Raw genomic sequence first — 27,797 nt, 5'->3', positions numbered from 1 at the left:
ATGACTAATTGTGTGAATTGTGTATGAGTTTAATCATGTAGTGGTGGGAGTGTGTGCATGTGTATGTGTGTGCGCGTGTGTGTGTGTGTGCAGTGTTCCTAGGATTTTTTCAGGGGGGCTGGTAGGCCCCCCGAAATAACTAGTGTTGTCGCGGGGCGGGCGTGTCACCCATAGTAAGGCCTGGGGAAATTACACCACCAACCAATCATTAAACCACAAGCTAAATATTAACAATATTTATTTACAACACATGAAAACATTACTAGGAAAAAAATAATTTCCTGCAGAAAATGTGTGAATGCTTAACAGAGAATTCTCAAAGGCATTACTGAAAATGCAGCCTAAATAGGATAAATGTGAACTAACTTGAATGTATATTTAGTCCACAACACAAAGCCTAGCTACATAATTACTAACATCAGAACACTTAGGTTAAACCGGGGTTACATAACTTTTATAGCCAGCTACAGCAACAGAAAATATGTTAATTTCCTAATCTCTTCCAGTCAGTAAATGTCCGCTAGCCCCGATGCTAATTTTCACTATGTTAAACTCCATTGACTTCCGCTAAAAATGTGGTAATAAGTGGTAAATGTGGTAATAAGTTACTTTACTTACTTTCAGAAACACTGGTGTGTGAGCGCGTGTGTCCGTATGCGTGTGTGTGTGTATGCGTGTGTGTGTGTGTGTGTATGTGCATGTGTGCGTGAGCGTGCGTGTGTGTGTGTTCTTGGTATAGCGGTCTAGCTCTCTCTGCCAGGTTAATCAGTATGCACCATGGTGGAGGGCTTCAGTATTCACTTAAAGTGAACTGGGCACAATTAGCTGTTAACATTACAAGGCAGAATTAGGCCCTGGCTAGCTACGCCCTGGGGAAATTACACCACCAACCAATCATTAAACCACAAGCTAAACATTAACAGGCATTTGCATTTTTATTGCACCTGAGAAGAATAGCTGGGGGTCCATTATCTCAGAGAGGCAGAGAGAGACGCTTCCTAGTTATTATTGTGATAATATTGTCACTGTGAGGAAAACAACAACGCTTTCATCCCGGGGACGAAGCATGACTGGAGGCTTGGTTTTCCACAGTGGTGTTTTTCTCAAGCTTCAACATGTCTTTATTAGTCCCGGGGGAAATTTGCCTTTGGACAGAAGGGACGGCACATAAAGATACATACAATTACAGTAACGGTAACAGACATGAAGAACAGGGCACCAACAAGAGCAGATATAAGAGTGTTCAAGTACAGAGCGTGGTGCAACACAGACCCTCACAGACCCTGAGGGCCTGAGCCCAGGAGAGTCACTGATAGAGCAATCAATCAATCAATCAATCAATCAATCAATCAATCAATCAAAGCTTTATTTGGATAGCGCATTTCATACACAGAGGCAACACAATGCGTTTTATAGATAGAGGGACTAACAAGTTTCATACCTGTTCAGGTATCTGTTCCTGTGCTTAATTAGAACCCTGTCTACCTGATGGGAGCGGTTTATATTCTGAGTGCAGGACACGTTGAACTCTCGTCTCCTCAGAGAGATGCTGCCTCCGCTGTCAGGGCTGTGTGGACCAGTCTATCGATCGTCCATTTCAACCTGATATCTTAGCAAATCAGTGTTGTAATTGTGTAACATAACACTCTCTGTCACAGCATGATAAAAACAACATGAACGGCGTCTGTCCAACCCCAAACACCCAGAGTCTCTGGTGGTTCCTGCTGTAGTGCGTACAGATTACAGATTACAGTCAGGACAGTAGGGACTGTACAGAACAGCCCAGTAATGGCAGCGTTGGGTAGGGGAGAACAGGGTGTTGATGGGCCTGAGAATAGCGGGAAGCCTGCTGGCAGATAATGATACAATAATGTGTTTGTTATGCAAATCCCTCTCTTTATCCCTGGGAAAATAAGCAAAACAAAACAAACAACAATAGCAGCACACATATGCAGACACACACACACACACACACACAGTTGTTCAGCTGAGTTAGTGAAAGCCTGTCGACCTCCAAACTTGAGCTTTGTTTTGTCGAATTCAAGTTTACCAGGTGTGAGTAAACAGTTAAGAGTGTGTGTGTGTGTGTGTGTGTGTGTGTGTAGCTACTCATGGTCTCTCTACCTCCCCCTCTCTCTCCCTCTCCCTCCCTCCCTCTCTCTCTCCCTTTCTCTCCCTCCCTTTCTCTCCCTCTTTCTCTCTCTCCCCCTCTCTCTCTCTCTCTCCCTCTCTCACTCTCTCCCTCCCTCACCCCCTCTCTCTCCCTCTCTCACTCTCTCCCTCCCTCACCCCCTCTCTCTCACTCTCTCCCTCCCTCACCCCCTCTCTCTCCCTCTCTCACTCTCTCAATTCAATTAAATATGCTTTATCGACTGAATGTCAGGTGAAAAATATTGCCAAACTGTCAAGGCTAATACAATTGAATAATGACATGAGAAAACAAGTAATTAGGTAAACTAACAGATAAATCGTTCATAAGAGAAAATTAACAAAAATAATACAAAATCAAATGTATAATGGCATGTAAAATAAAAAAAATACAGAAACTGGAATAAATGAGAAGGCTGTGATGTTGTGATGTTTTTTTTCTCAGGCTGTGACATGCACTCTATCTATCTATCTATCTATCTATCTATCTATCTATATCTAGCTGCTTCTATGGCGGCGACACTGTAGAGAGTGTATCAAAGTTTTTGAGTTTACATTTAATTTTTGTAAAGAACTTTGTTCTAATATCTTCATAAGTTCTACATTGTAGCAGGAAATGTTGCTCTGTCTCCAGCTCTCTCTCTGTGGACAGAGCTGACTCAGCCTGTCTTCTCTAGGCAGCCAGGTCTGCCTGTGTGGGCCGGTCTCTATGGCCAGGCTGGGATCACTGAGTCATAGTTCATGTCTTTCTCAGGTTCTCATCAGTCACGACACTCAGATAGTTTGCAAGCAAGTACTGTCTGTTTAGAGCCAAATAGCATTGGGTTTGTTTTGAGTTTTTTTGGTAGATGTCCAATAGCTGTTTTATTTTTGTTTATCTCTGATTTGGCTGGTCCAGATGGTGTGAGGGCTGTCCTGAGGCCTTGTGCTGTTAGAGGAGGTGACCTCAGGACCAGCTGGCTGAGGGGACTCGTCTCTATGTCCTCCTCTTGGTAATGGAGAGCTTTGTAATGGTAGGAGTTGGGGTCACTTGTTTTTAGGTGCTTGTAGAATTCGATGGCTCTTTTTTGTATCCTAATAAAAGGGGGGAATTGTTGGGTGTGTTCCTGTGGACTGAGGATGCTCTTACAAGGGGACCCACACTTCACTACCATGCAGTAATAAAGGTTCAATAATAGATTCGAATATTTTGAGCCAGATTCTATGTCAGAAGTTTTTTTTATAGCATAGAAAGCCCTTCTTCCCCTGTCTCAGATCATTAACAGACAGATTGAAATTTCCTGTAGAGGTAATTTTAGGCCCAAATATGTGTAACTGTGTGTGTGTGTGTGTGTGTGTGTGTGTGTGTGTGTGTGTGTGTGTGTGTGTGTGTGTGTGTGTGTATGTGTGTGTGTGTGTGTGTGTGTGTGTTCTATTTCAGTGGGGCCTATATACATTACTTTAATTATATCATAGGTCTTCCCCCCTACACCTTTTTCAATTTCGACCATCATGCCAAATTGAGTCAAATGCTTTTGTGAAATCTACAAAACAAGAGAAAATGTTCTTGTTTTGGTGGACATGTTTATTAATGAGGGTGTGGAGGGTGTAGATATGGTCTGTAGACCGATGTTGTGGTGTGAATCCAGTCTGACTCTTGCTCAGGACCTTGTGTTCACTGAGGAAGTCTTGCAGTCGGCTGCTTAGGATGCTGCAGAATCATTTCATACACATATACCTCTGTAATTGTTTGGGTCAAATTTATTGTATAAGATATGATATTTCATTTGCTCCAGATGTCAGGGAAATGCTCAGAACCAGGTTGAATCATTTTAATATGACAATGTTGAATTTATAGTGGCTAAATTTCAGCATTTCTCTCTCTCCCCCTCTCTCTCTTTCTCTCTGTCTCTCTCTCTCTGTCTCTCTCCCTCTCTCTCTTCCCCCTCTCTCTCCCTCCCTCTCTTTCTCCCTCTTCTCTCTTCTTTCTTTCATTCTCCCTCTCTCTCTCTCTTTCTCTGTCTTTCTGTCTCTCCCTCTCTCTGTCCCCCTTTCTCTCTCTATCTCCCTCTCTCTCTGTCTCTATCTGTCTCTCACTGTCTCTTTCCCTCTCTCTCTCTCTCTCTCTCTCTCTCTCTCTCTCCCTCTCTCTCCCCCTCTCTCTCTTTCTCTCTATCTGTGTCTCTCTTTCTCCCCCCCCCCTCTCTCTCTCTCTCTCTCTCTCTCTCCTAGGTGAGCAGTGTGTGTGGTCTCTCCCCCCAGAGGGTCTCTCGTTCGATAGCGCCCCCTCCTCCTGACCAGACCCCCATGTCCCTGGCAACCCGCAACACGCAGCCTGTGTCCTTTGACCCCGACGAGACCCTGGCTGGTCACCGCAGGTGAGGAGGGATGGAACCTCATCCTACAGTGTTACACCTGACCTGACCTCTACAGTCATTGACAATGACCACTCATTACAGGGCAACTCCCTCACTTTCTGACAGATAAAGAGGTATATGTGTGCGTGTGTGTGTGTGTGTGTGTGTGTGTGTGTGTGTGTGTGTGTGCGTGTGTGTGTTTTGTGTGTGTGTGTGTGTGTGTCCAGCCCAGTGGGTTGGACAGTCTCTCTGCAGTAACAGGTTTAAATGACCAGGGAAGCTGCCTCAGCAGAGTGGCCAGATTAATATCAATTAGCAAACACACTGAATCTCTCTCTCTCCCTCCCTATCTCTTTCTCTCTCTCCGCCTCTCTTTCTCCCCCTCTCTCTCTCCCTCCCTATCTCTTTCTCCCTCTCTCTCTCCCTCTGTCTCCCTCTCTCTCTCCCTCCCTCTCTCACCCTCCCTCTCTCTCCCTCTCTCTCCCCCCTCTCTCCCTCCCTCCCTCTCTCTCTCTCCCTCTCTCTCTCCCTCCCCCCTCCTCCTCTCTCCTCCTCCTCCTCCTCTCTCAGGGAGTTCATCTCCAGCCTGCAGAGTTTCTCCTCCTTCTTCAGCGGTCTGGGAGAGGTGCTCTGCAGCCGCCAGCCAGCGCTACTCAACCACTCCCTCTGCTGGAACGGCCAGGAAATGACAGACAGGTAACAGTCACCCGCCTACCGACCGACCGACCTGCGTCTGTGTTCACCGCAGCCGAACCCAGCTGCTTTAACAGGACTGGAGCTGTCATCCCAGCAGAGCACACTCTGCAACAATAGAACTGTTTTACTAGATATATGTTTACCGGTAATAACTGTTTTACTGATATATGATAACCGGTAATAACTGTTTTACTGATATAGGATAACCGGTAATAACTGTTGTACTGTTATATGATAACCAGTAATAACTGTTTTACTGGCATATGTTAACCAGTACATACAACTTATGAACTAATGAACCTTAAGAAAAGGTTGCACAGCTCAAATCAGGTTGTCATTGATAAGCGGTTAGTTCTTGGGAGTTACCAGGGGGATTATTGAGGTTCAGCTACCACTGCCTGCAGGAAAAGCCCACACCAAGGCCAGCCAGAGTATGTGTGGGTAAATACTTCCCCTTGCTAAATTAAGCATGATGCATGTCAGTACAGTTGTTGAATGTCAGTGGAGTGGGCTGTTCTGGTTTTCGACTGCTCTGACTCCACTCTGCAGCCACTGGTCCAGTATTCCAACAACATGTGAACTGTATTCACCGTCCATCCTCAAAGTCCGGACTCCGGTCTGGATGTTGACCGAACCACAACTGTCTCTGGACTCTGAGCAAATTATACTTTTCATTGTATTATTTCCGAATTATACTCTTCATAGTATTAACTTCCGCTTGCTCCGCTGCAAGAAGCACTTCGAACGTCCTCTGTTTTGAGGGGTTGGCACATGGTCAGCATGATCATGGAGCTTGTCCGAAACCGCAGCTTCACCCTCACCACCGGTAGCAGACAGAGAAGCAGGCTGCGACGCCTTAAGAACGGCGTCCCCCAGGGATCTGTCCTGGCCCCCCTCCTTTATAACATCTATAACTACGACCTGCCGATCACACTCTCCAGGTAGTACTACTACTGTACACACCTACTGTATGCAGACGACCTTGCGCTGGTGTACTCAGCTGGAGCCTGGCAGGCTGTGGAGGAGACCCTGAGCCAGGACATGCAGACACTAGCGCCATACCTCCGGAAATGGAGATTGAAGCTCAGCGAGGCAAAGACAGGACTCAGGAGGAGAGGAAGGAGTCAAGATGAGAGGAGACAGAATAGGAGAGGAGACAGGACTTGAAATGGTTTGATTCACCTTTGTTGGGGGTGAGGGAGTTGATGGGAAAATGGTTATTGGGGGCCAAGCAGCGCAGCTGCGCAGGCACCCATTAAGTTTCTACCTTTTCTCTTTTTTCTTTCTTTCTTTCTTTATTATTCCTCTGCCATTGTAGTCTATGGCAGCCCATAGAAGCTTATGGTAGAAAGTTATGAAAATTGGCACACTCATTCGGGACAGTGCCCTGACCCTCCTCACCAAGTCTCATGTCCACACCTCACCCTCTCTAGCGCCACCAACGTGTCAAAGTTGGAGGTGCATTTATGCATGCAGCTTTTCTTCAGCAAGTCCAATTTTCAAACTTCAGGTGTCCTTCAATTCCTTGGCTCAAGCCGGATTCAACGCACTCTAAGACGTCATTGTGGCCATCTTGGCTCCTACGCCATTTTGAATGATGTGCAAAACCCTTAAAATGTATCTCCTCCTAGGAACTTTCACCAATCTGCACAAACATCGGTGGATGTCATCTATACACCAATGTCTACAAAGGATGTACAGGGATTTTTGATTATCCATTGCGTTCGCTCGTGACAGCCAATCAAAATTGGCAGAAAAGCTGCAAAACAGGAACAGGGATCATATCTCAGTAATTTTTTAATCCATCAAAACCACATTTGGCACACTCATCCCGGACATATCCATGACATCTGTCACCAAGCCTCATGTTGACATCTAGTGCACTCTAGCGCCACCAGCGTGTCAAAGTTGGAGTTGCGTTTATGCCAGTAACTTTTGAACTGTATGTCTAATCTTCAAAATTATGGTAGCAATGGATTCCCTGGCTCATGCTGAGTTCAAAACACCCCATGGTTTCATTATTACTTCATTTGTTTGATTGCAGAATGAAAGGAACACTTTTTGTCTTCTGCACAATTTCACCAGTTTCAGAGTGGTGAAAGGCGCATTTTGGAAAAAGTCACACATTTTCTAAACTGCCATCCCTCTTCCAATTCTCACAGCTCATACACATTTTATATATCAAAACGTTCACACGACTCTTGGGATTCATAAAATCAAAAAAGCTAAGCTCTTCGATGTATATTTTTCACTCTGTGACAGTTCGAATAATGACCCCCCCCCCTCCATTGAAATCAATGGAGCCACACTCTAGAAAATCTCTCTTCGCTCTAGAATCTCTAACTGTTTCTAACTCTTCACCTCTCCTACACTTCTGAAGACTGAAGGACATTTTATACATGGAAATGTTCGCGTGATTGTCTGGATTCTGAAGAAGTAAATAGTTGAGCTATGCTATGTATACTTTTCGCTGTGTGCCAATTTAAACAAAGACACCCCCCCCTCTCACTCTACCGAGAGGAAGCAACCCTACCAGGTGACATTAATTAAGTGCTCAGGACTCACTCTACCAAGAGGAAGCAGAAGCTGACATTATCCACTCAAATCTGCGACGCACTTTGTAAGATCCGTCAGTCTCGCAAGCAGCGAGTTCAGGGTTCGATTCCCGTTCATCCAAAGTGCATGCTTATAATTATTGTAATTATGCTGCTGTGGAAGTCAATGGCAGACAACAGAATCATTGTCGGTCACTCCTGCCAGTTAAAAGTTGTGAAATTTGGCTCACAGACCAGGGACTCGTGTGCCTATTGTTTAGAGTAAGTAATATGTGTGTATTACAAATGTTTGCCATGTGGGGGAGGCATCTTACAGTACGGTACATCATATTCATGGGTTTTGTTGTAGAGACGATTATCCAGACAAGCACATACAGTAGAGACAATCACATAGACAAGCTCATACAGTAAAGATAATCACATAGACAATTGCATACAGTAGAGAAAATCAGACGGAAGCACATACAGTAGACAATCACAGACATACAGTACAGCAGAGAACTGGTGCAGCAAGAAATTCCACTCTAGGCTCCCATTTTGTAGTATTCATTGACAACAACATTCTCGCAAACTTACAGGAGGTGAACCTGAGAAGCTTGGAGCAACAGTGGGCAGCTGGAGAATGGAAGGACGCCCAGCAAAAAGATGACATGATTCGCCACATGCTGTTATCCTTGCAGACAGGGAAACCGCCCAGTGCAACAGAAAGGATCGCCCTGCAACGTGACACTCGGCAGATCCTCAAGGAGAGGAAGAGGCTGACTCTGAGGGAGGGAGTCTTGCATCAGTGTGTGAGGGACCCCAACACCGCAAACTCCATCTTTCAGCTGGTCCTCCCTACAGCCTTGAAAGAGAAGGTGTGGCAGAATTTCCACGAACGTGCTGGCCACACGGGTGTGGGAAAGACTTTAGCTCTCATCCGCTGCCCACGAGTGTTGAGTATTAGACCAGCCTACTTTTCTTGTTTTATTGAGCTGAATGATTTTCATAGTTTGCAGTGGTTGAGGTTTGCAGTGGTTATAACGTTTGCTGTGTTTACCAAGTTTGCAGTGTAGTTGCAGTCCGACAAACACTATCTCTAAAGCCTTCAAAACATCCGTCGTATTTGCTTCATCTTTCGCGTGGTCAGCTTGGCCCCCACAACGCTGCTTGCAGCTTTAATTTGTACTATAATTGTTTTCTTGAAAGATGGACCTTTGGATTATTGGGGTAAAAAATTGTGGACCTTTAGGATTTGTATTTGAGTAGAAACCTGAGGTTCAGTCTAAGTTTTGTTTTGGCTCTGTGCGCGCACATGTGCGAGCAGGACATGTTTGGTATTGCTGCTTAGCCGAAGTCCAAAAAATGAATGGAGGTGAATAGCCGGCCATGTTTGGGCTGCTCTGTGGCCCCCCACACGGGTCACTGACAGCGAGGGGGCAGTTCGGTGCAATCTGCCCCCCCACCCCCCACCCCCCACACACCCAGCAGTCCAGACTGGACCCACCTCACCAAGTTTCTAACTCAGCCTACAAGACCACCACACTCTTCAGTCTGGTTGGATGGTCTTCGCTTGCTATGTGTAGGATGCAGAACTGGTATATTTTAATGTACAAGGCCATTTTAGGCAAATTACCCCTGTACATGGGTTCTAGGTTTGTACCTGCTCATGACTCCTACAACCTCAGATCCAGTACTTAGCTACATGTTCAGGTGCCTTCTGGGAGGACTGAGGCTAGAAAAAGGAGTCTTTTTTCATCCCCTGGTCTTGGAATGACCTACAAACTCGTCTCAAACTGGTTTCCCTCACTTCCTTATTCAGTTTTAAACAGATTATCTTACCATGAGCTGTTCTCAGAGGTCCTTACCACGAGCTGTTCTTGCAGAGATGCGTTATTATATTGACTTGATTTTCGCACGTTTCTCTCTTGCTGTGTAGATTGTAATCATTGCTCTGTTCCTTCAGGATTGCTTTGTATTGTTGTGATGTTCTTGTTTGTGTTGCTGTGTGATGTTCTTTTTGTGTGAAACCATGTTCACCTGGCTGCCTTCTTGGTCAGGTCAGTATTGTAAAGGAGATTTATACCTCAATGCTTTTATCTGGTTAAATAGAGGTTAGAGCTATGTGTTCAGAGGAGACAGGAGCCTCCTTAAACCTCAAACCTCAACTTTCCCCGTCTCTAGCGCCCCCAGACGGGGAAAGCTTTCTTTTAATTAGTGGATCCGCCCCGTGATTCAGATCCGCTCCACAATTTTAATGGGTTCTAAGTTGGCCCATGGTGCACCCCTCCTCCAAGTTTCATGAAAACTGGTCTGGTCGTATTTGCATAATCCTGCTTACTAACTAACTAACTGACAAAGGGAAGAACCATCTGCACACACATCTGGGAGGACTCTGAGATACAGTCAAAGCCAGCTGCCTCCCCCACAGTAAGGAGAGTGTAGGTGAGTTGAAGGTTGGGTTTGTGTGGAAGTGATGAGCTAGCAGAGCCTCTTCTCTGCTAGTTTGTGTGTGTGTGTGTGTGTGTGTGTGTGTGTGTGTGTGTGTGTGTGTGTGTGTGTGTGAGTGTAAATCTTAACTTGGGCGTGGTGTGAGGCTGTTAATGTAAATCTTAACTTGGGCGTGTTGTGATGAGGCCATTAATGTCAGTCGCTCTGTCGCGTTCCCTCCGTTCGGTTAATTGGCGCTTCGATCGTTCTGTCCTCCTTCCCCACGAGTCCCGCCGCCCCGCAGAACTCAATTTGGCTTTCGCAATATTTCACCCCCATCCTGTCCCCTCAGCTGCTCGCATTGTACAGTAACTCTCTCTCTCTCCCTCTCTCTCTCTCTCTCTCCCTCCCTGTCTCTTTCCCCCTTCCTCCCTCCCCTTCTCTCTCCTTCTGTCTCTATCTCTCTTTCTCCCTCTCCCTCACTTTCTTTCTCTCTCTCCCTCTCTCTCCCTCTCTCTCTCTTCCTCCCTGTCTCTCTCCCCTTCTCTCTCCTTCTGTCTCTCTATCTCTCTCCATCTCTCTCTCTCTCTCTCTCTCTCTCTCTCTCTCTCTCTTTCTTTCTCTCTCTCTCCCTCCACGGCTCACCTTTTTTTGCACCTCGTAAAAGATGCATTGATTTTTTTTATTTTTTTTATTTTGGGATGGCAGTATATATTACAAAACTTACATCGGGACAAAATCAGCTTTAATTCCTCTACCGTCCACAGATAAGCAAAAGGTTAGAGCTCTGTGTGTAAAATGTGCAAAAGCAGCAAATTCCAGACTGAATCAGAGGTGAAAGAAGTTACTTTTTTCCTGGAGTGGTGTTCTCATTTCATTGGAGGCCCAGATTTAGACATGGCGGAGGAGCTTGTGCCTCACAGCCTGTCTCGGGAGATGAGGACAGAGGGAGAGAGAAAGAGGGAGAGAGGGAGGGAGAGAGAGAGCTGAGCAGTCTGGCTCACACACTCCCTTCTGGGAGGGGGAGGAGGATGTTGGGAGGGCAGCCGTATCCTGGGGAGATAATTACCACGGGCCGAGAGAGAGAGGGAGAGAGAGAGGGAGAGAGATGGGGGGTAGAGAGAGGGATGGGGATAGAGAGATGACAGGTAGTGTGTGTGTGTGTGTGTGTGTGTGTGTGTGTGTGTGTGTGTGTGTGTGTGTGTGTGTGTGTGTGTGTGTGAGTGTGTGTGTGTGTGTGTGTGTGTGTGTGTGTGTGTGTGACAGAGAAGGTGTCTGGGCGTTTGTGTGTGTGTAAGAGAAAGGGATAGAGCGACAGAGAGAGAGAAAGAGAGAGAGAGAGATTGCATTTCAGTGCCTCCAGCCTTACAGACTGTGTTGTGTGAGGGATCTCTCTCTCAGGCCTCTGAAGGCGTATTTGTGTTGGATCATCTGGTATGATCCCTCCGGTGGGGCGCTCTCCATGACCAACGTGTCACCATGAATTTATTACACCTCTCTCTTCTTTCCTGTAGACGGACTAGGAAAGTACGTTTCTCTTCTCTCTACTAAATGTGCCTCCTGTTATCAAACGTTTGGCACCCTGTCTGCTGGGTGAAAGTGACATGGCACCTGGGGGGGTCGGAGGTGGAAACGGGTGGTGGAGGTGTGAATGACCACAGGCCACCCAGCTCTCCAACCATATGGAACCAGTACACGTCCCCACAGACTCCCCCAGAACTGCTGTTTCTCTACAGGCGTCTCTGGGAGAAGCTACTGGGGGGGGTTGTTGTCACATTGTTGTCCCCTTGTTGTTGGCTTTAGACTGAGCTCATTAATGTGCTAATTGTTCCAGAGAGGGCTGTGATATGACACTCTGACGGAAACAGAGCTCTAAGTTGACTCGGGAGTCAGAGTAATAATAATAATAACTAGAAAGTACATTTCCTGGAGAAAATGTGAGGTGGGCTAGCTGCTGCAGCTGTATGTAACAGCTACTGCTAGTACTATTACGGGACGGGCAATCTCCATGCACCCATCGGCGAAGACTGTGCGTCTCTAGCCCACTCAGGGGCTGAATTGTGGCGTCCGTGGCGTGGACAGTGGTGTGGTGGCGAGACTCCGCCCCCTCAGGTCAGAGCTGGTCAGGGACAGTGTATCCCTCTCCGGGCCACCTACCCACCCGCACCGGTGAAGACCATGTGTCTCTAGCCCACTCAGGGGCTGAGTTGTGGGGCCCGTGGCATGGATAGTGGTGTGGTGGTGAGACTCCACCCCCTCAGGTTAGAGCCGGTTGGGGGCAGTGCAATGACCTCCGGGCAATCTCCATGCACCCACCAGCAAAGACCGTGTGTCTCTAGCCCACTCAGGGACTTAGTTGTGGGTTCCGTGGCGTTGATAGTGGCATGGTTGGGAGACTCCGCCCTCTCAGGTCAGAGCCCGTCGTGGACAGTGTACCCCTCTCCAGGCCAACCACCTGCCCCCACCGGTGAAGACCGTGTCTCTCTAGCCCACTCAGAGGCTGAGTTGTGGGTTCCGTGGCGTGGATAGTGGCGTGGTGGCGAGACTCCGCCCCTTCATATCAGAGCTGGTCACGGACAGTGTACCCCTCTCTGGGCCACCCACCTGCCTTCATCAGTGAAGACCGTGTGTCTCTACCACACTCAGGGGAGGTGTGTGGTCTGTGGTGTGATGCTACCACTGTAGTCATAAATGTGTGCCTGTACCTTTAAGAGATCCTGCTCGTGTCCCCAAATTCAAATCCCAACTGACACTCTGACCAGACCTTCATTCACTTCAATGTAAAGACATGCCAGATTCAGACAGCTCTCTCTCAAAAAGTATAAATGTTACAGCTTAGATATTGACACCGTAGGAATCCTGGGAACTTGCTGAACATTTTCATGTATATATGTCTGTGTATCTTGAAAACTGTAGCCATGGCGACAAGTTAGAAAAAGGGTAAAAATGCAAAATTAGCAGCGGCACCATACGTTTCAATGGGAAGCGCAGTTGCCAACAAATCGTCATACAGAGAAAACTATAAGTCACACAGCTTAGATACTTACATTGTACGAATCAGCACAGTTGTGTGAACATTTTGATATATAATATGTGTGTGAGCTGTCAAAACTGTAGGAATGCCAGCAGTTTACAAAATGTGAGAATATTTTCAAAGCAAAAGCTGCCACCACTCTAAAAACATAATGATACTGAACATTCCACCAGCAGTTTCAATGGCACAAAAATTACGATTAAAAGTTAAATTACTAAAAAACTATAAAAAATATCAAAAATCTGAATAAGTCCGGGAAACAGCTAAACATCATGAACATTTTAAAGTTTGAATTAAGTTTCTAGCACAAAGTATGAAGAAGTAGTTAAGGGCCAAAAAAACTGGGGAGAACTATAAGTAAGAAAGAAAGAAAGAAATAGTGGGAATATTACAAGTTGGGCTAGATTCTACAAGCTAGCCCACCTAATAATTTTATTTATACAGAGCTTTCAATCAAAGTGCTTTACAGAGCAGCTAAAAAGGTAAGTGTAAACACTCAACATTAAAAAACAACACAACACTCAACACAATATCAATAAAACAACACAACACACTCTAAGACGCATATACAACAGAAAACAGGTGGGTCTTTAGCTTAGCCTTAAAAACCTCCGCTGAGCAAGCCTGTCTAAGGTCAATTGGAAGACGGTTCCAGAGGGTTGGTGCGCGGAAAGAAAAAGCCCGCTCACCCACCGTCTTCTTTTTGACTTTGGGGACAGTCAGCAGACCAGTCCCCTGGGAGCGCAATGACCTTGAGGGGACATATGGGATCAAAAGATCCTTCAGGTGGGATGGCGCAGTACCGTTCACAGCTTTGTAAGCTAGCAGCAACATCTTAAAGTCTGCTCTAACATGAACCGGGAGCCAATGAAGGGCAGCAAGCACTGGTGAGATGTGATCATATTTGGTCAACCCAGTCAGAATGCGAGCTGCAGCATTCTGGACCATTTGTAGGCCGTGGAAACTCTTCTTAGGCAACCCTGACAGAAGGGCGTTACAATAGTCCAAACGGGAGGTCACAAAAGAATGAATAAGCACTTCTGCATCTTCAGATGACAAGAGTGATCTAATCTTGCCGATTCTCCTGAGATGAAAGAAGGCAATTTTGGTCACCTCCTTGACATGAGAATCAAATACAAGAGTTTGATCAAAGATAACACCAAGATTTCTAACTCTGCCCTTGCACTGAATCACACAGTCATCTAAGATCAGGACAGGTTGATCATTCAGATTATTCAGTCTTGCCGCACCGATAACCATCATCTCAGTCTTGGTTTCGTTTAACAGTAGGAAGTTAACTGACAGCCAGTTCTTCACAGCAGCCAGGCAGGCTTTAAGCCTAGCTAAGTCTGAAACATTTCCTGATGCAATAGGCAGATACAATTGTAGGTCGTCTGCATAGCAATGATAAACAACCCCAAAAGAACGCAAGATCTGACCCAATGGTGCCAGGTACAGTGAAAACAACAGAGGGCCCAACACGGACCCCTGTGGGACCCCATACTTGACTGGTTGAGATGCAGAAAACACATTGTTGCGTTGGACACGTTGAGATCGATCAGACAAATAAGAGTTCAACCAGGGAAACACCTGACCTGAGATGCCATATAGGCTCCTAAGCCTATCCAGCAATATACAATGATCCACAGTATCAAAAGCAGCGCTTAGGTCCAGCAATAAAAGAACAGATGTTGAGCCTGAGTCAGCAGCCAGTAACAGGTTGTTCACCACCTTTGTGAGTGCTGATTCCGTAGAGTGGTTAGCCCTAAATGCAGATTGAAGTGGCTCAAAAAGATTATGTGAAGACAGGAATTCTAAGAGCTGTTTTGAGACCACTTTTTCAAAGACTTTTGACAAAAAGGCCAGATTTGAAACAGATCTATAATTTGCCAATGAATTTGGATCCAGGCCTGGTTTCTTTAGCAAGGGTTTGACCACAGCAGATTTAAAACAGGCTGGTAAAACTCCATTTGAGAGTGTAAATTCAGAATAGATAAAACATAGACTCCCAAGGTTGGCCATAGATCCTTAATAACCCAGGCTGGTAAGGGGTCCAAGGAGCATGTTGTAGATCTAGATGCCATAACAACCTTAGTCAGATCATCTAATGAGGTGGACTGAAACTCAGAGAGGCCCTGTTGTGGATAAGAGGGGAAAGTGGCAACACAATCTGATTCCCCAATAGATGATTGTGGTATCCTGGCTCTAATAACCTCTACTCGATCCTCAAAATAGTCTTAAAAATCATGTGCGGACATTTCAGTACAACCATTTAGCTGATGGCCTTGTGTCAGCCTAGCAACAGTGTCAAATAGAAGTCTAGGATTGTGCTTATTGTTAACTATCAGAGAAGAGTAGTACTAGAAGAACTAGAGGAGTCAGAGCAGAACTAGAGGAGTCAGAGTAGAACTAGAGTAGTCAGAGTAAAACTAGAGTAGTCAGAGTAGAACTATAGGAGTCAGAGTAGAACTAGAGGAGTCAGAGTAGAACTAAGGGAGTCAGAGTAGAACTACAGGAGTCAGAGTAGAACTACAGTAGTCAGAGTACAACTACAGGAGTCAGAGTAGAACTAGAGGAGTCTACAGTAGAACTAAGCGAGTCAGAGTAGAACTAAGGGAGTCAGAGTATAACTAGAGGCGTCAGAGTAGAACTAGAGGAGTCAGAGTAGAATGAGAGTCAGAGTAGTAGAGCCTTCGCTGGGTGTGTTCCAGCTGTGTTTAAACATGCCGTAGTGCAGCCCTTTGTCAAAAGGAAAACTTGGACCCTTCTGTTCTGTCTAATTTTAGGCCTATCTCTATCTCTTGCCCATGGTATTTATGAAATGTTCCACTCTGGTTTTAGACAACGCCACAGCACTGAAACAGCCCTTTTTTTTGATTTACATGCTGCCGCTGGGGTCAATTTTTTGGAAACATAACATCTCTTTCCACTGCTTTGCGGATGATGTGCAGATCTATCAGCCCCTGAAATCAAAAGGCAAGGACTCTGTACAACCACTGCTGGACTGTTTACGAGATGGTAAATCATGGATGGACATGAACTTTATAAATCTTAATGAAAATAAGACTGAGATCATTATGTTTGGTCATGACCCCTCAGATTGTACCACTGGTTTGTTGGGCCCCTTCAGCCCAAATATTCGTTCATCAGTCAAATATTTTGGGGTGACCTTTGACAGTGCTTTTAAATTTGACAAACAGGTTAGCTCTGTCATAAGAACCAGCTTCTTCCAACTAAGGCTTCTTGCCAAGGTAAAGGGATATCTCTCCCCCAAAGACTTAGAGAGGCTAATCCATGCTTTTATTAACACACGTCTTGATTATTGTAATTCTTTGTATTTCGACATTGACCAGTCACTGATGCGTCGCCTGCAGCTTGTGCAGAATGCAGCAGCCCGTCTCCTCACTGGCAAGCGAAAGTGCGACCACATCACCCCAATCTTGGCCTCGCTCCACTGTCTCCCAGTGCGTTTTAGAATTAATTTCAAAATTCTGTTTGTTTTTAAATGGACTGACACATCAGTATCTTGCTGAACTCCAGCACTTTCATGCCCCAGCTAGAGAGCTGAGATCCTCTTATCAGCTGCTGCTGGCTGTCCCAAAGACTTGGCTGAAGACTAGAGGCCACCGAGCCTTTGGGGCGGCAGCCCCTAGGCTCTGGGACAGTCTGCCCTGGCACATTAGGTCTGCCCAGACTGTAGAGATTTTTAAGTCTTCTCTGAAGACTCGCCTGTTCTCCCAGGCCTTCAACTCAGGTTGAGCTGGACACCCGATGGCCCCTGTATTGTACTGTATTTTATATTGCTTATTGTGTATGGTGTATTGTAGTGTTCTGTTGTTTGTGTATGGTGTATTGTAGTGTCTGTGTTTGTTGCTCTGGCCCTGTACGGCACTTTGGTCAACCTTGGTCAACAGGAGTCAGAGTAGAACTACAGGAGTCAGAGTAGAACTACAGGAGTCAGAGGAGAAGAAGAAGAGAAGTAGCCTTGAGAACAAATGGTTCTCGAGCCTAGTGGTCCATAGGGCAGGAGCCTATCTCCTGGTTCCTTAGTGTGAGGCAGCTTGATGTACAAGTAAGTACATCCCCTGGACATGACACTAGTATGTCACAGTGACTTATCCCCAATCCAACCCATGATGCTGAGTGCCAAGCAGGGAGGCATTGGGTACCATTTTCTATAGCCTTTGGTATGACTCGGCCGGGGATCAAACCCCCAACCTCCCAATTTCAGGGCGGACACTCTAACCACAAGGCTACTGAGTAAATTAAAACTAGATGAGTCAGAGTAGAACTAGAGGAGTCAGAGTAGAACTAGAGGAGTCAGAGTAGCATGACTCAGAGTCAGAGTAGAATGACAGGAGTCAGAGTACAGTAGGGGCAGGGGCATTGCTGACATTAATGAACCCCCCCCCCCACACACACACACACACACACAGAAATTCAGGATTAGTGTTCTGTAAGGCATGTTCCATACTTTTCTTTTTTCACGTTCCGTTCTTTTCAGAATATAGCAAGTTATTAATTACCAGCTGACACTTGAGAGAATAATATGATCTGACTGTAAAAAGTATTCATGTGACCAGATGTGACAGTGCTAACGTGACACAAAAATCAATGACAGGTTAGTGTCATGTCTACTGCCACGCCTCAATCTCCAAATGCTGTGGCGCTTACTAGTCGTTCTCTCATCAGCAATCTTCCTCTCTCTCTCTCTCTCTCTCTCTCTCTCTCTCTCTCTCTCTCTCCCCAATCAATCCATGTCCACACATCTCTCTATTATTAATGTGCTAATTAACGCTGAGCTGGGGATGAGATCATAGGTAAGGAGAGGAATGCGTATCCGTGGAAATGTAATTTGGGTTTTAATCAAAGGTCTAGCTGTTGGCTGGGTGGGGCTGATGAATGGAGCTGGGGGGTCATGGAGATAAGAAAAGACCATGACATCATATCGCTCCTTCACCACCGAAGGATGAATCTCCTCTCAGAAAATCATCCATTTCCTTCACTGCTCCAAACAGTCTCATCCCACTCTAGTTACAGTGTAGTACAGACATTTATAATATTTAACATGAGATTTCTGATTCTGATTTGATTTGATTTTAGCAAAGTAGGCTTGCACCTACAATACATCTGCCTTGGTCTGTTGGTGCATGACAATAATAATAATAATAATAATAATAACAGTCATGTATCATCAAGGATCATCGAGGGTTGAAGACGTGCTCTAGACGAAGCTCTGCAGGGACGAGAGAGAGAGAGAGAGGGAGGGAGAGAGAGAGAGAGGGAGAGAGAGAGAGAGAGAGAGAGGTAGGGAGAGAGAGAGAGAGGGAGAGAGAGAGAGGGAGGGAGAGAGAGAGAGAGAGGGAGAGAGAGAGAGGGAGGGAGAGAGAGAGAGGGGGAGGGAGGGAGGGAGGGAGGGAGGGAGGGAGGGAGGGAGGGTACTCCTGTACTTCATGTGGATCTTTTTTTGTTTCTTTGTTCATCTATGTATTCATTTATTTTACATTTGATACATTTGATCTTGTATGATTTTTGTCTGTTTGTTATGTCTCTTTATTGACCTATTTGATGACCTATTTTTCTTTCTGTCCGTTTGTTTACTTAATTAATTGTATATTTAATTTGTTTTCTCATGTCCTTATTGAATGCTTTGGCAATATTGTTCACCTGACATTCATGCCAATAAAGCATATTTAATTTAATTGAAAATTGAGAGAAAGAGAAAGAGAAAGAGAGAGTGAGAGAGAGAGAGAGAGAGAGAGAGAGAGAGAGAGAGAGAGAGACTCCGTCCTCCTCCCCAAAACACACTCATGCATGGACAAACCTGCCTGGCTGTTAGAGATATAGAGGCGTGTGTCAGCATGTCTGGGCGCCTCCTACCTCCTCCTATAGGGGCTGGAGCCAGGCTAACCTCCACCTAGAGGCTGGGGCCAGGCTAACCTCCACCTAGAGACTGGAGCCAGGCTAACCTCCACTTAGAGGCTGGGGCCAGGCTAACCTCCACTTAGAGGCTGGGGCCAGGCTAACCTCCACCTAGAGGCTGGAGCCAGGCTAACCTCCACTTAGAGGCTGGGGCCAGGCTAACCTCCACCTAGAGGCTGGAGCCAGGCTAACCTCCACTTAGAGGCTGGAGCCAGGCTAACCACCACCTAGAGACTGGGGCCAGGCTAACCTCCACCTAGGGGCTGGAACCAGTCTAACCTCCACCTAGAGGCTGGAGCCAGGCTAACCTCCACCTAGAGCCTGGAGCCAGGCTAACCTCCACTTAGAAGCTGGAGCCAGGCTAACCTCCACTTAGAGGCTGGGGCCAGGCTAACCTCCACCTAGAGGCTGGAGCCAGGCTAACCTCCACCTAGGGGCTGGAGCCAGGCTAACCTCCCCCTCGTCCCAGTCCATCTCTCCTCTGTCCCTGGGGCTGTCTACTCTGACTGGGCCGCTCTGAGGAGCTGGACTACAGGAGAGATTTGGGATAACTTTGGTTAAAGCTCATTACTGAGGTATTCACTCCCATGTTCAGGGCCTAAAAGCCACTGGAATGCGGCTTCTGCTTCCGCGGTCGGTAGTTCATCTGGTCACCACTGGATGGCGGCAGAGCGCCACGTTCTTGTTCTGCTTAGTTGAGTCTGCCGCTCAGTCTCTAGCAACACTTCTCGACCAACACGTCTGGGCTCTATCAGAAATGTAATTACTCTTCCTCTCTCCTCCATTCTCCCTCCTTCCTTCCCTCCCTCCATCCCTCTCTCCACCCCCCCCCCCCCCCCCTCTCTCCCAGGCTGTCAGTCCCGGGTCTGAAGCGCTCTCACCCCCATGGGCCCGACTCCAAGAACAAGCCCCCCGAACCCGTCATCAGCCAGATCATCGACAAACTCAACCACATCAACAAGGTGGGCTGTGTGTGTGTGTGTGTATGTGTGTGTGTGTGTGTGTGTGTGTGTGTGCGTGTGTATGAGTGGATGCGTGCATTTGTGAACTGCCGCTTAGAACAGTCACAACACTTCCACTGCCTCTCAGGTGATCACTTTTCTGGGCCCCCGGATGAAACTGTTTTTTTGCTCCCTCTGGAATATGTAGGGGTGGGACCTCTGCCCACCTCCACCCCCCCCCCCCCCCCCCCCCATTGCTCTCTGTAAAGCCTTATACAAATAAAGTTTGATTTGATTTGATCTGAGGGGCCGATGGGGGCTGTTATGACGGACGGGACTGATTCGTTACTAAAGCCCCCGCTGTCATCAAGGCAGAGCCCCCCCCCCCCCCGCCTTGGAAAGTGTGGAAGGTGCTCTGAAGCTGCCCGTATGTACCCCCCCAGCTCTGGTCGTCTGAAGCTGCCCATATACCCCACCCCCACCCCCCAGCTCTGGTCGTCTGAAGCTGCCCATATACCCCCCCCCCCCCCCCCCCCACCTACCCCAGTTCTGGCAGCCTCTGTAGATGGTTGTACAGTATGGGCCTGTGAGATCAGCTTATGTCCCCTGGTTGTTGTTGTTGTGGTTGTTGTTGTTGTAAGCTTGGGGCAGCTGACATGTAGGGCAGAGCTGGGCACCCCCACCTACCTACCCAACATTAGCTTAGGTTCGGTCAGCTTCCTCTTGTGTGTGTGTGTGTGTGTGTGTGTGTGTGTGTGTGTGTGTGTGTGTAGTCATGGGCGTGTGTGTGCGTGTGTGTGTAGTCTAGTCATGTGCGTGTGTGTATGTGTGTGTGTGTGTGTGTGTGTGCGTATGTAGTCTAGTCACGGGCATACGTGTGTGTGTGTGTATGTAGTCTAGTCACAGGCGTACGTATGTGTGTGTGTGTGTGTGTGTGTGTGTGTGTGTGTGTGTGTGTGTGTGTGTGTGTACGTATGTAATCTAGTCACGGGCGTACGTGTGTGTGTGTGTATGTGTGTGTGCGTATGTAGTCTAGTCACGGGCGTACGTGTGTGTGTGTGTGTATGTGTGTGTGTGCGTATGTAATCTAGTCACGGGCGTACGTGTGTGTGTGTGTGTGTGTGTGTGTGTGTGTGTGTATGTGTGTATGTGTGTGTGCGTATGTAGTCTAGTCACGGGCGTACGTGTGTGTGTGTGTGTGTGTGTGTGTGTGTGTGTGTGTATGTGTGTATGTAGTCTAGTCACGGGCGTACGTGTGTGTGTGTGTGTGTGTGTGTGTGTGTGTGTGTGTGTGTGTGTGTGTGTATGTGTGTATGTGTGTGTGCGTATGTAGTCTAGTCACGGGCGTACGTGTGTGTGTGTGTGTGTGTTTGTGTGTGTCTGTGTGTGTGTGTGTGTGTGTGTGTGTGTGTGTGTGTGTGTGTGTCTGTGTGTGTGTGTGTGTGTGTGTGTGTGTGTGTGTGTGTGTGCTGGAAGCCTGCCTCACTGGATTAGCATCTCTGTCCCCCTGTTCAAACAAACTACGTTAGGAGATCTGAGGGTAGCTGTGTAGCCCCGCCCCCCCCCCTGAGACAAACTGTCATTTTCTCAATTACTTGAGCTGCATTACCTCATGCGCACTCAAACGCTCCTGTAACCAGAGGACAGATTTGGGTTTTTGAATGTTTGGAGCAGTCTAGCCTCTGTCTGGTCCTGACCCTGACTTCCCCAGCCACTTGTGTGTTCCTGTTGGTATTACAAGTACACACACAACACACACACACACACATCAAGCATTCTGAGGGAGAATTTAGACAGGCAGCATCCACTATTTCCATTCTACTTGTGTTCTACTTGTGTTGTCCAAGGAGTTTGTTTGTTTGCTTGTGTGTTTGTTTGCGTGTTTGTTTGTGTGTTTTTTTCTTTTTTCTCTTTACTACATACCCACATATACCATCATACCTCTACACCCAACTATACCTCTCCCAACCCCCCTCCCACTAACCAGACCTTGCCCCCAAAAGACTAAAATGCATGAACCTGAGCAGAATACATAATAGTAATAATGTTTTATTTGTAATGCACTTTACATTTCAAAACAAATCTCAGAGTGCTACAGAGAAACATGAGAATAAAAACAGAGAAGCATAAAAAACAAAGCAGACCGATAAATCAAAAAGTTAATTAAAACTCAGAAAAGGCTCTGCTATAAAGGAAGGGTTTTAGTCCTTTTTAAAGGCATCACCAGTCTGTGCTCGCCTATAAACAATAACTTAAACAAATAAAAAATAAAAATAGAATTTTAAAAGGGGAGGAGGGGTAACTATAGCTGGCGATGTCGTCAGTCAGAACAGAAAGGTCTCACCAGAGGTTTTCAGGGAACCTTTCAAGACAGTCTGATCCTGTCCAGTCTGTCACACTGCAGGACGTCTGTGACGCACCTGCTATAGCTGAGAGGACCAGGCGTCTGCCCAAGACAAAGCCAACATTATTATTATTATCATCATCATCATAATGTAACATATTAGTCATGTGACTAGACATCTGTAAGCATGGTGGCGAACTGCATCCTGACTTACAGTTGTACTGACAGAAGGGAAAAACAACGCTCAAAACATTCCCAAAGGTCCGTGTTGCTCCAAAACAAAATGTCTTTGTCTTGCGTGCGTGTGTGTTTTGTGAGCGCATACGCATGTATATCTACAGCATGTGTTTACATAGGCATCGGTGGTCTCTTGGCAGATCGAGGATTCCGAGCGAAACCCAGATTGTGTCTGTGATCATATAGGCCAGCACTGATGATCAGCAGACCAGCGCTGCCTGCTTGATCAGACGTACCCCGATGGTTCTCATCAACAGTACGAAAGGCGAACGTTTTGAGAGAGAACCGCAGCTTAATCCAGTTAACATCTGTATTATAGTGGAGTAGTATAGAACTCAACATGTAGTATAGAACTCAACATGTAGTATAGAACCCAACATGTAGTATAGAACTCATACAAATGTACTTATTGTAAGTCAGTTTGGTTAGGTAAGTTCAGGGTAAGTGTTCGCTAAATGACGTAAAATGTAGATGTATAGAATACTGTACACTAGTTTAATAAGGTATAGTATAGTACAGAACAGTATAGTATACAGTAGTACATTACAGTACAGTATAGTATAGTATAGTATTGTATAATATAGTATAGTAAAGTATAGTATTGTATAATACAGTAAAGTATAGTACAGCACACAATATAGTATCGTATAATACAGTATAGTATAGTACAGTACAGTATCATATAGTATACTGTAGTACAGTATCCTATAGTATAGTATAGTTGGTCCACTCGTGAGCCCAGCGTGTCGGAGCTGAGGAGCGGCAGTAGAAAGTGTTGTTGTTTAGTAAGGGAGGTAAAACCGTTTTACAAGGTCTCCACCTCCCTCCATTAAACCACCACCAGGCCTGGAGGGTGGGAGGCTACAGCAGATGTGCTAATTGAACATCTGATGTGTGTGTGTGTGTGTGTGTGTGTGTGTGTGTGTGTGTGTGTGTGTGTGTGTGTGTGTGTGTGTGTGTGTGTGTGCGTGTGCAAGTGCAAATGTTTGTGTACACCGCACAGCATTTATAGATAATGGCTTTCATGTGCCATGATCTTGTTGTGTGTTTGAGGATGAGGTTTTTAAATCAGTGATCTTGTGTTTGAGGATGAGGTTGTTAAATCAGTGATCTTGTTGTGTGTATGGGTATGAGGTTGTTAAATCAGTGATCTTGTGTGTTTGAAGATGAGGTTGTTAAATCAGTGATCTTGTTGTGTTTGAGGATGATGTTGTTAAATCAGTGATCTTGTTGTGTGAGGATGAGGTTGTTAAATCAGTGATCTTCTGTGTATGAGGATGATGTTGTTAAATCAGTGATGTTTGAGGATGAGGTTGTTAAATCAGTGATCTTGTTGTGTGTATGATGATGAGGTTGTTAAAGGAGTAGTAAAGGGAAAATGCATGTTTAGCCCTGTTTTGAGGTTACTTATGATCATATACAATGGTTCAGATCAAAACATTGACAAAGCTAGCATTTTCGAGAAAGTTGATAATTGCTCTACCACCGTTTTGGTCATACAATGGATGTGGATGGGCATCTTGAAAAATCATTCGATCAACTCTCGATTTCAAAGACAAGAAACTCACCGAGGGTGTAATTGGTGTCTGTTGGTGTTCTGACATCAAATTTGCCGCAAAGTATGAATGCTGTAGGGTTTTATTGATCATTTTATGAAATCCATTGACTTGTATTGAAGCGACCGTTGTAGATATGTAGATCAATCCGCAGAGGGGAGTCAGGAAGCGGAACTATTTACGGTAGCTATTGTTATTGTTTATGTTGCTGGGCTACCTAGTTTGTTGAAGTTTACACACGTATGTGCTGCGACTAAATAGTTCTATGCTAAATATTTTAAAAAGCCTTTCCAGATGAACTAGAATCTTACTTTATGGCGAATTTTATGTCAGAACGCCAACTAACACTTAGGTGAGTTTGTTGTCTTTGAAATCGAGAGTTTAACATGTTTATGAATGATTTTTCAAGGTGCCCACCCACATCCATTGTATGACCAAAACGGTGGTAGAGCAATTATCAACTTTCTCGAAAATGCTAGCTTTGTCAATGTTTTGATCTGAACCATTGTATATGATCATAAGTAACCTTAAAACAGGGCTAAACATGCATTTTCCCTTTACTACTCCTTTAAATCAGTGATATTGTGTGTTTGAGGATGATGTTGTTAAATCAGTGATCTTGTTGTGTGTATGGGGATGAGGTTATTACATCAGTGATCTTGTGTGTATGGGGATGAGGTTGTTAAATCAGTGATCTTGTTGTGTGTATGGGGATGAGGTTGTTAAATCAGTGATCTTGTTGTGTGTATGGGGATAAGGTTGTTCAATCAGTGATCTTCTTGTGTGTATGGGGATGAGGTTGTTAAATCAGTGATCTTTTGTGTTTGAAGATAAGGTTGTTAAATCAGTGACCTTGTTGTGTGTTTGAGGATGAGGTTGTTTGTTAAATCAGTGTGATGGTGTGTTATGACGGTGTGTTATGACTGTGTTATGAGTGTGTTATGACTGTGTTATGAGTGTGTTATGACGGTGTGTCATGACAGTGTGTTATGTCGCTGGTATTTAGAAATAGTTTTGGGGAATTTGTTTAGGGCCCGATAGCCCACCCGGACCGCCCCCCCCCCCCCCCCCCCCCCCCCACACACACACACACACACGGCAAGGTGAAGAAGGAACCCTGGAAGGAATGTTTCTTACTCTCCTCTCCATGACAACGGGCCTGTAAAACGCAGCGGAAACGTGTCATTTCTCACTCTGTCGGCGTTGAGGGAAGCACATCAGCAGAGAGGGCAGCCACCCGTCTAGCAGGGAGGGAGAGAGAGAGGGAGGGAGAAAGGGAGAGAGAGAGAGAGAGAGAGAGAGAGAGAGAGAGACGAGTCTGGCAGGGAGGGAGACAAGAGACTCGGGCCCCGAGTTGCTCTCCGAGGCTAAACTAAACACCAGAAAAAAACACAAAGCCTTCCCTCCCTGTGCTTATAAAACAAGCCGTTCTCACGCCCGCAGTGGCTGATGTCATTCCCTGACGCGGCCAAGTTTAAAACGAGCTGCGCTCTATAAATGGACGGAGAGAAATTACTTTCTGCTGAGGCGATCCCTTCTCGGCATCTCCAGACCCTATAGGACCATACGTACCAGGCCCCGCGTACCTACGAGTGTGTGTGTGTGTGTGCATGTGCGCGTGCGTGTGCATGTGTGTGTGTGTGTGAAGCCGAGCTGGGTTTATATGGGCCAGGTTATTTCAGCATATCCTTCTAGACAGTCAGGCAGCAGGTGATGGATGTGCTGTAAAAGCCAGCGACCGGAGGACTTAGAGAAGTCTCTCTGTCTCTCCCTCCCTCTCTCTCTCCCTCCTTCCCCCCCCCCTCTGTTTCCCCCTCTCCCTCCCTCTCTCTCTCCCTCCCTCCCTCCCCCTCTCCCTCCCTCTCTCTCTCCCTTCCTCCCCCTCTCTTTCTTGGCCCTGTGGAAGTTGGAACCTACATGGCGCTGATGACTGTGCATTTCTTTGCGTTTATTTGTTGACGTTGAGTGTTTGTACCACTAACCAGCCGCTGATATCGAGTTGCACATCACTACGTGTTTGTCATAGTTCCCCAAATTAGATTTGAATATGTCCATGTTTTTTGGTCTTCTGTTCTTTTCCTTGGGAGACAGTTTGTTTTTTCGTGAAGAACATCTGTTTAAATTCCCAGAGTATCGGGTTTCTGGTTCCATCAACTAATCTCAACGGAGACGCTTGAGCTAGTGGTAAAATAGAGCAATTATGTGATTGGTCTTTGATTATGGAGTGTTTCCTTCTCGTTGTGTCAGATGAGTTTGCCATTTGGTTGGTGGAAACCCTGGGGGGTTCTCCTGATTGGCCCCGTCTAGGTCATGTGACCCTGGGCATGGGCGGATGGTAGATACATTGGGAATACGCGGGCGAACGAACGACGTCTCAAGAAACTTCTCAACGCTTCAACGGCCGTGGCGCTCCCTTTTCATTTGTCCTTTCCTCGTCTCAAATTCATCGTCCTGTTCCCTGGAGTTTTGGAGAGGTGAGACGAGAACATTTTTGCGTTTTATTTTGTATTTTATTTAGGTCACTGCTCAACCCTCCCCCCTCCTCCCCTCTCTCTCTCTCTCTCTCTCTCTCTCCTTCCTCTTCATTCCTTCTCCTCCCTCTCTCTCTCTCGCTCCCTCTCTCTCTCTCTCCTCCATTCCCTGGCTGTGCTGAGTTGTAAGTGACAGACTGCAGCCCCGTGGCCCCTCCCCCCCTCCTCTCCCAGCAGCCTAATTGAAGCCAGGACCTGGGAAAGTCCTGCAGGTAGGACAGGAAAACAACCCAGACCCCGAGACCCCCCGAGCGCCATGGATTCCAGCACGCAGACCCACTTCCTCCAAGCCCCAGCCGTCACCAGGGCGCGGGCGGACGCTCTCAACACCTCGCGCACACACTCGCACGCACACACACACGTATAGTACTAACACTTCTAGAACACACTCACACACACACACCCACGTATAGTACACACACTTCTAGAACACACACACACGCACACACACACACACACACACGTATAGTACACACATTTCTAGAACACACACACACTCTCAGCACCTTGTACACACACACACTCAGCACATTATGTACACACACACACACACACACTCAACACCTCATACAAACACTCTAGACACACACACACACACTTATAGAACCCCCACACACATTCTCTCTCAACACCTCGTATACACATATAGAATGCACACACACATGCACACACACATGCACGCGTATAGAACACACACTTCTAGAACACACACTCACATACACACTCACTCACTCTCACACACACTCCGTAGATCACACACATTTCTACAACACACACACTCTCACACACACACTTCTTTCGCACTTACTTCTCTCACACACTTATAGAGCATATTCTTCTCTCACACAAACAAGTATAGAACTCACACTTCTCTCATACACACACACACACTTAAAGAACATACACTTACAGTATCTCTCTCTCTCTCTCTCTGTCTCTCACACACACACTTAAAGAACATACACACTTATCTCTCTCTCACACACACACACACACACACACACACACACACACTTCTAGAACACACACTTCTCTCATACACACACTTCAAAGAACACACACCATCATCATCACAACCTCATACACAC

At 46.2% G+C, this 27,797-nt stretch overlaps 1 protein-coding gene across 1 annotated transcript in view; it reads left to right on the top strand.

Annotated features, from left to right (window-relative positions):
* The window catches only part of gpc3 (glypican 3), a gene marked incomplete at both ends in the record, with an annotated part of 133,007 nt that overhangs the window by 86,919 nt on the left and 18,291 nt on the right, over positions 1 to 27,797 (top strand). The window contains 3 exons of the mRNA XM_084448618.1: positions 4,360 to 4,505; positions 5,055 to 5,180; positions 19,951 to 20,062. Of these exons, the coding sequence (XP_084304744.1) occupies positions 4,360 to 4,505; positions 5,055 to 5,180; positions 19,951 to 20,062 (384 nt within the window). The remainder of the gene's footprint in view (positions 1 to 4,359; positions 4,506 to 5,054; positions 5,181 to 19,950; positions 20,063 to 27,797) is intronic.

This window comes from Borostomias antarcticus (assembly GCF_949987555.1).
Source record: "Borostomias antarcticus genome assembly, chromosome: 14".
NCBI classification, from domain to species: domain Eukaryota; kingdom Metazoa; phylum Chordata; class Actinopteri; order Stomiiformes; family Stomiidae; genus Borostomias; species Borostomias antarcticus.
Note: the sequence above shows the minus strand (reverse complement) of the source record. Positions and strands in the feature narration are given on the sequence as shown.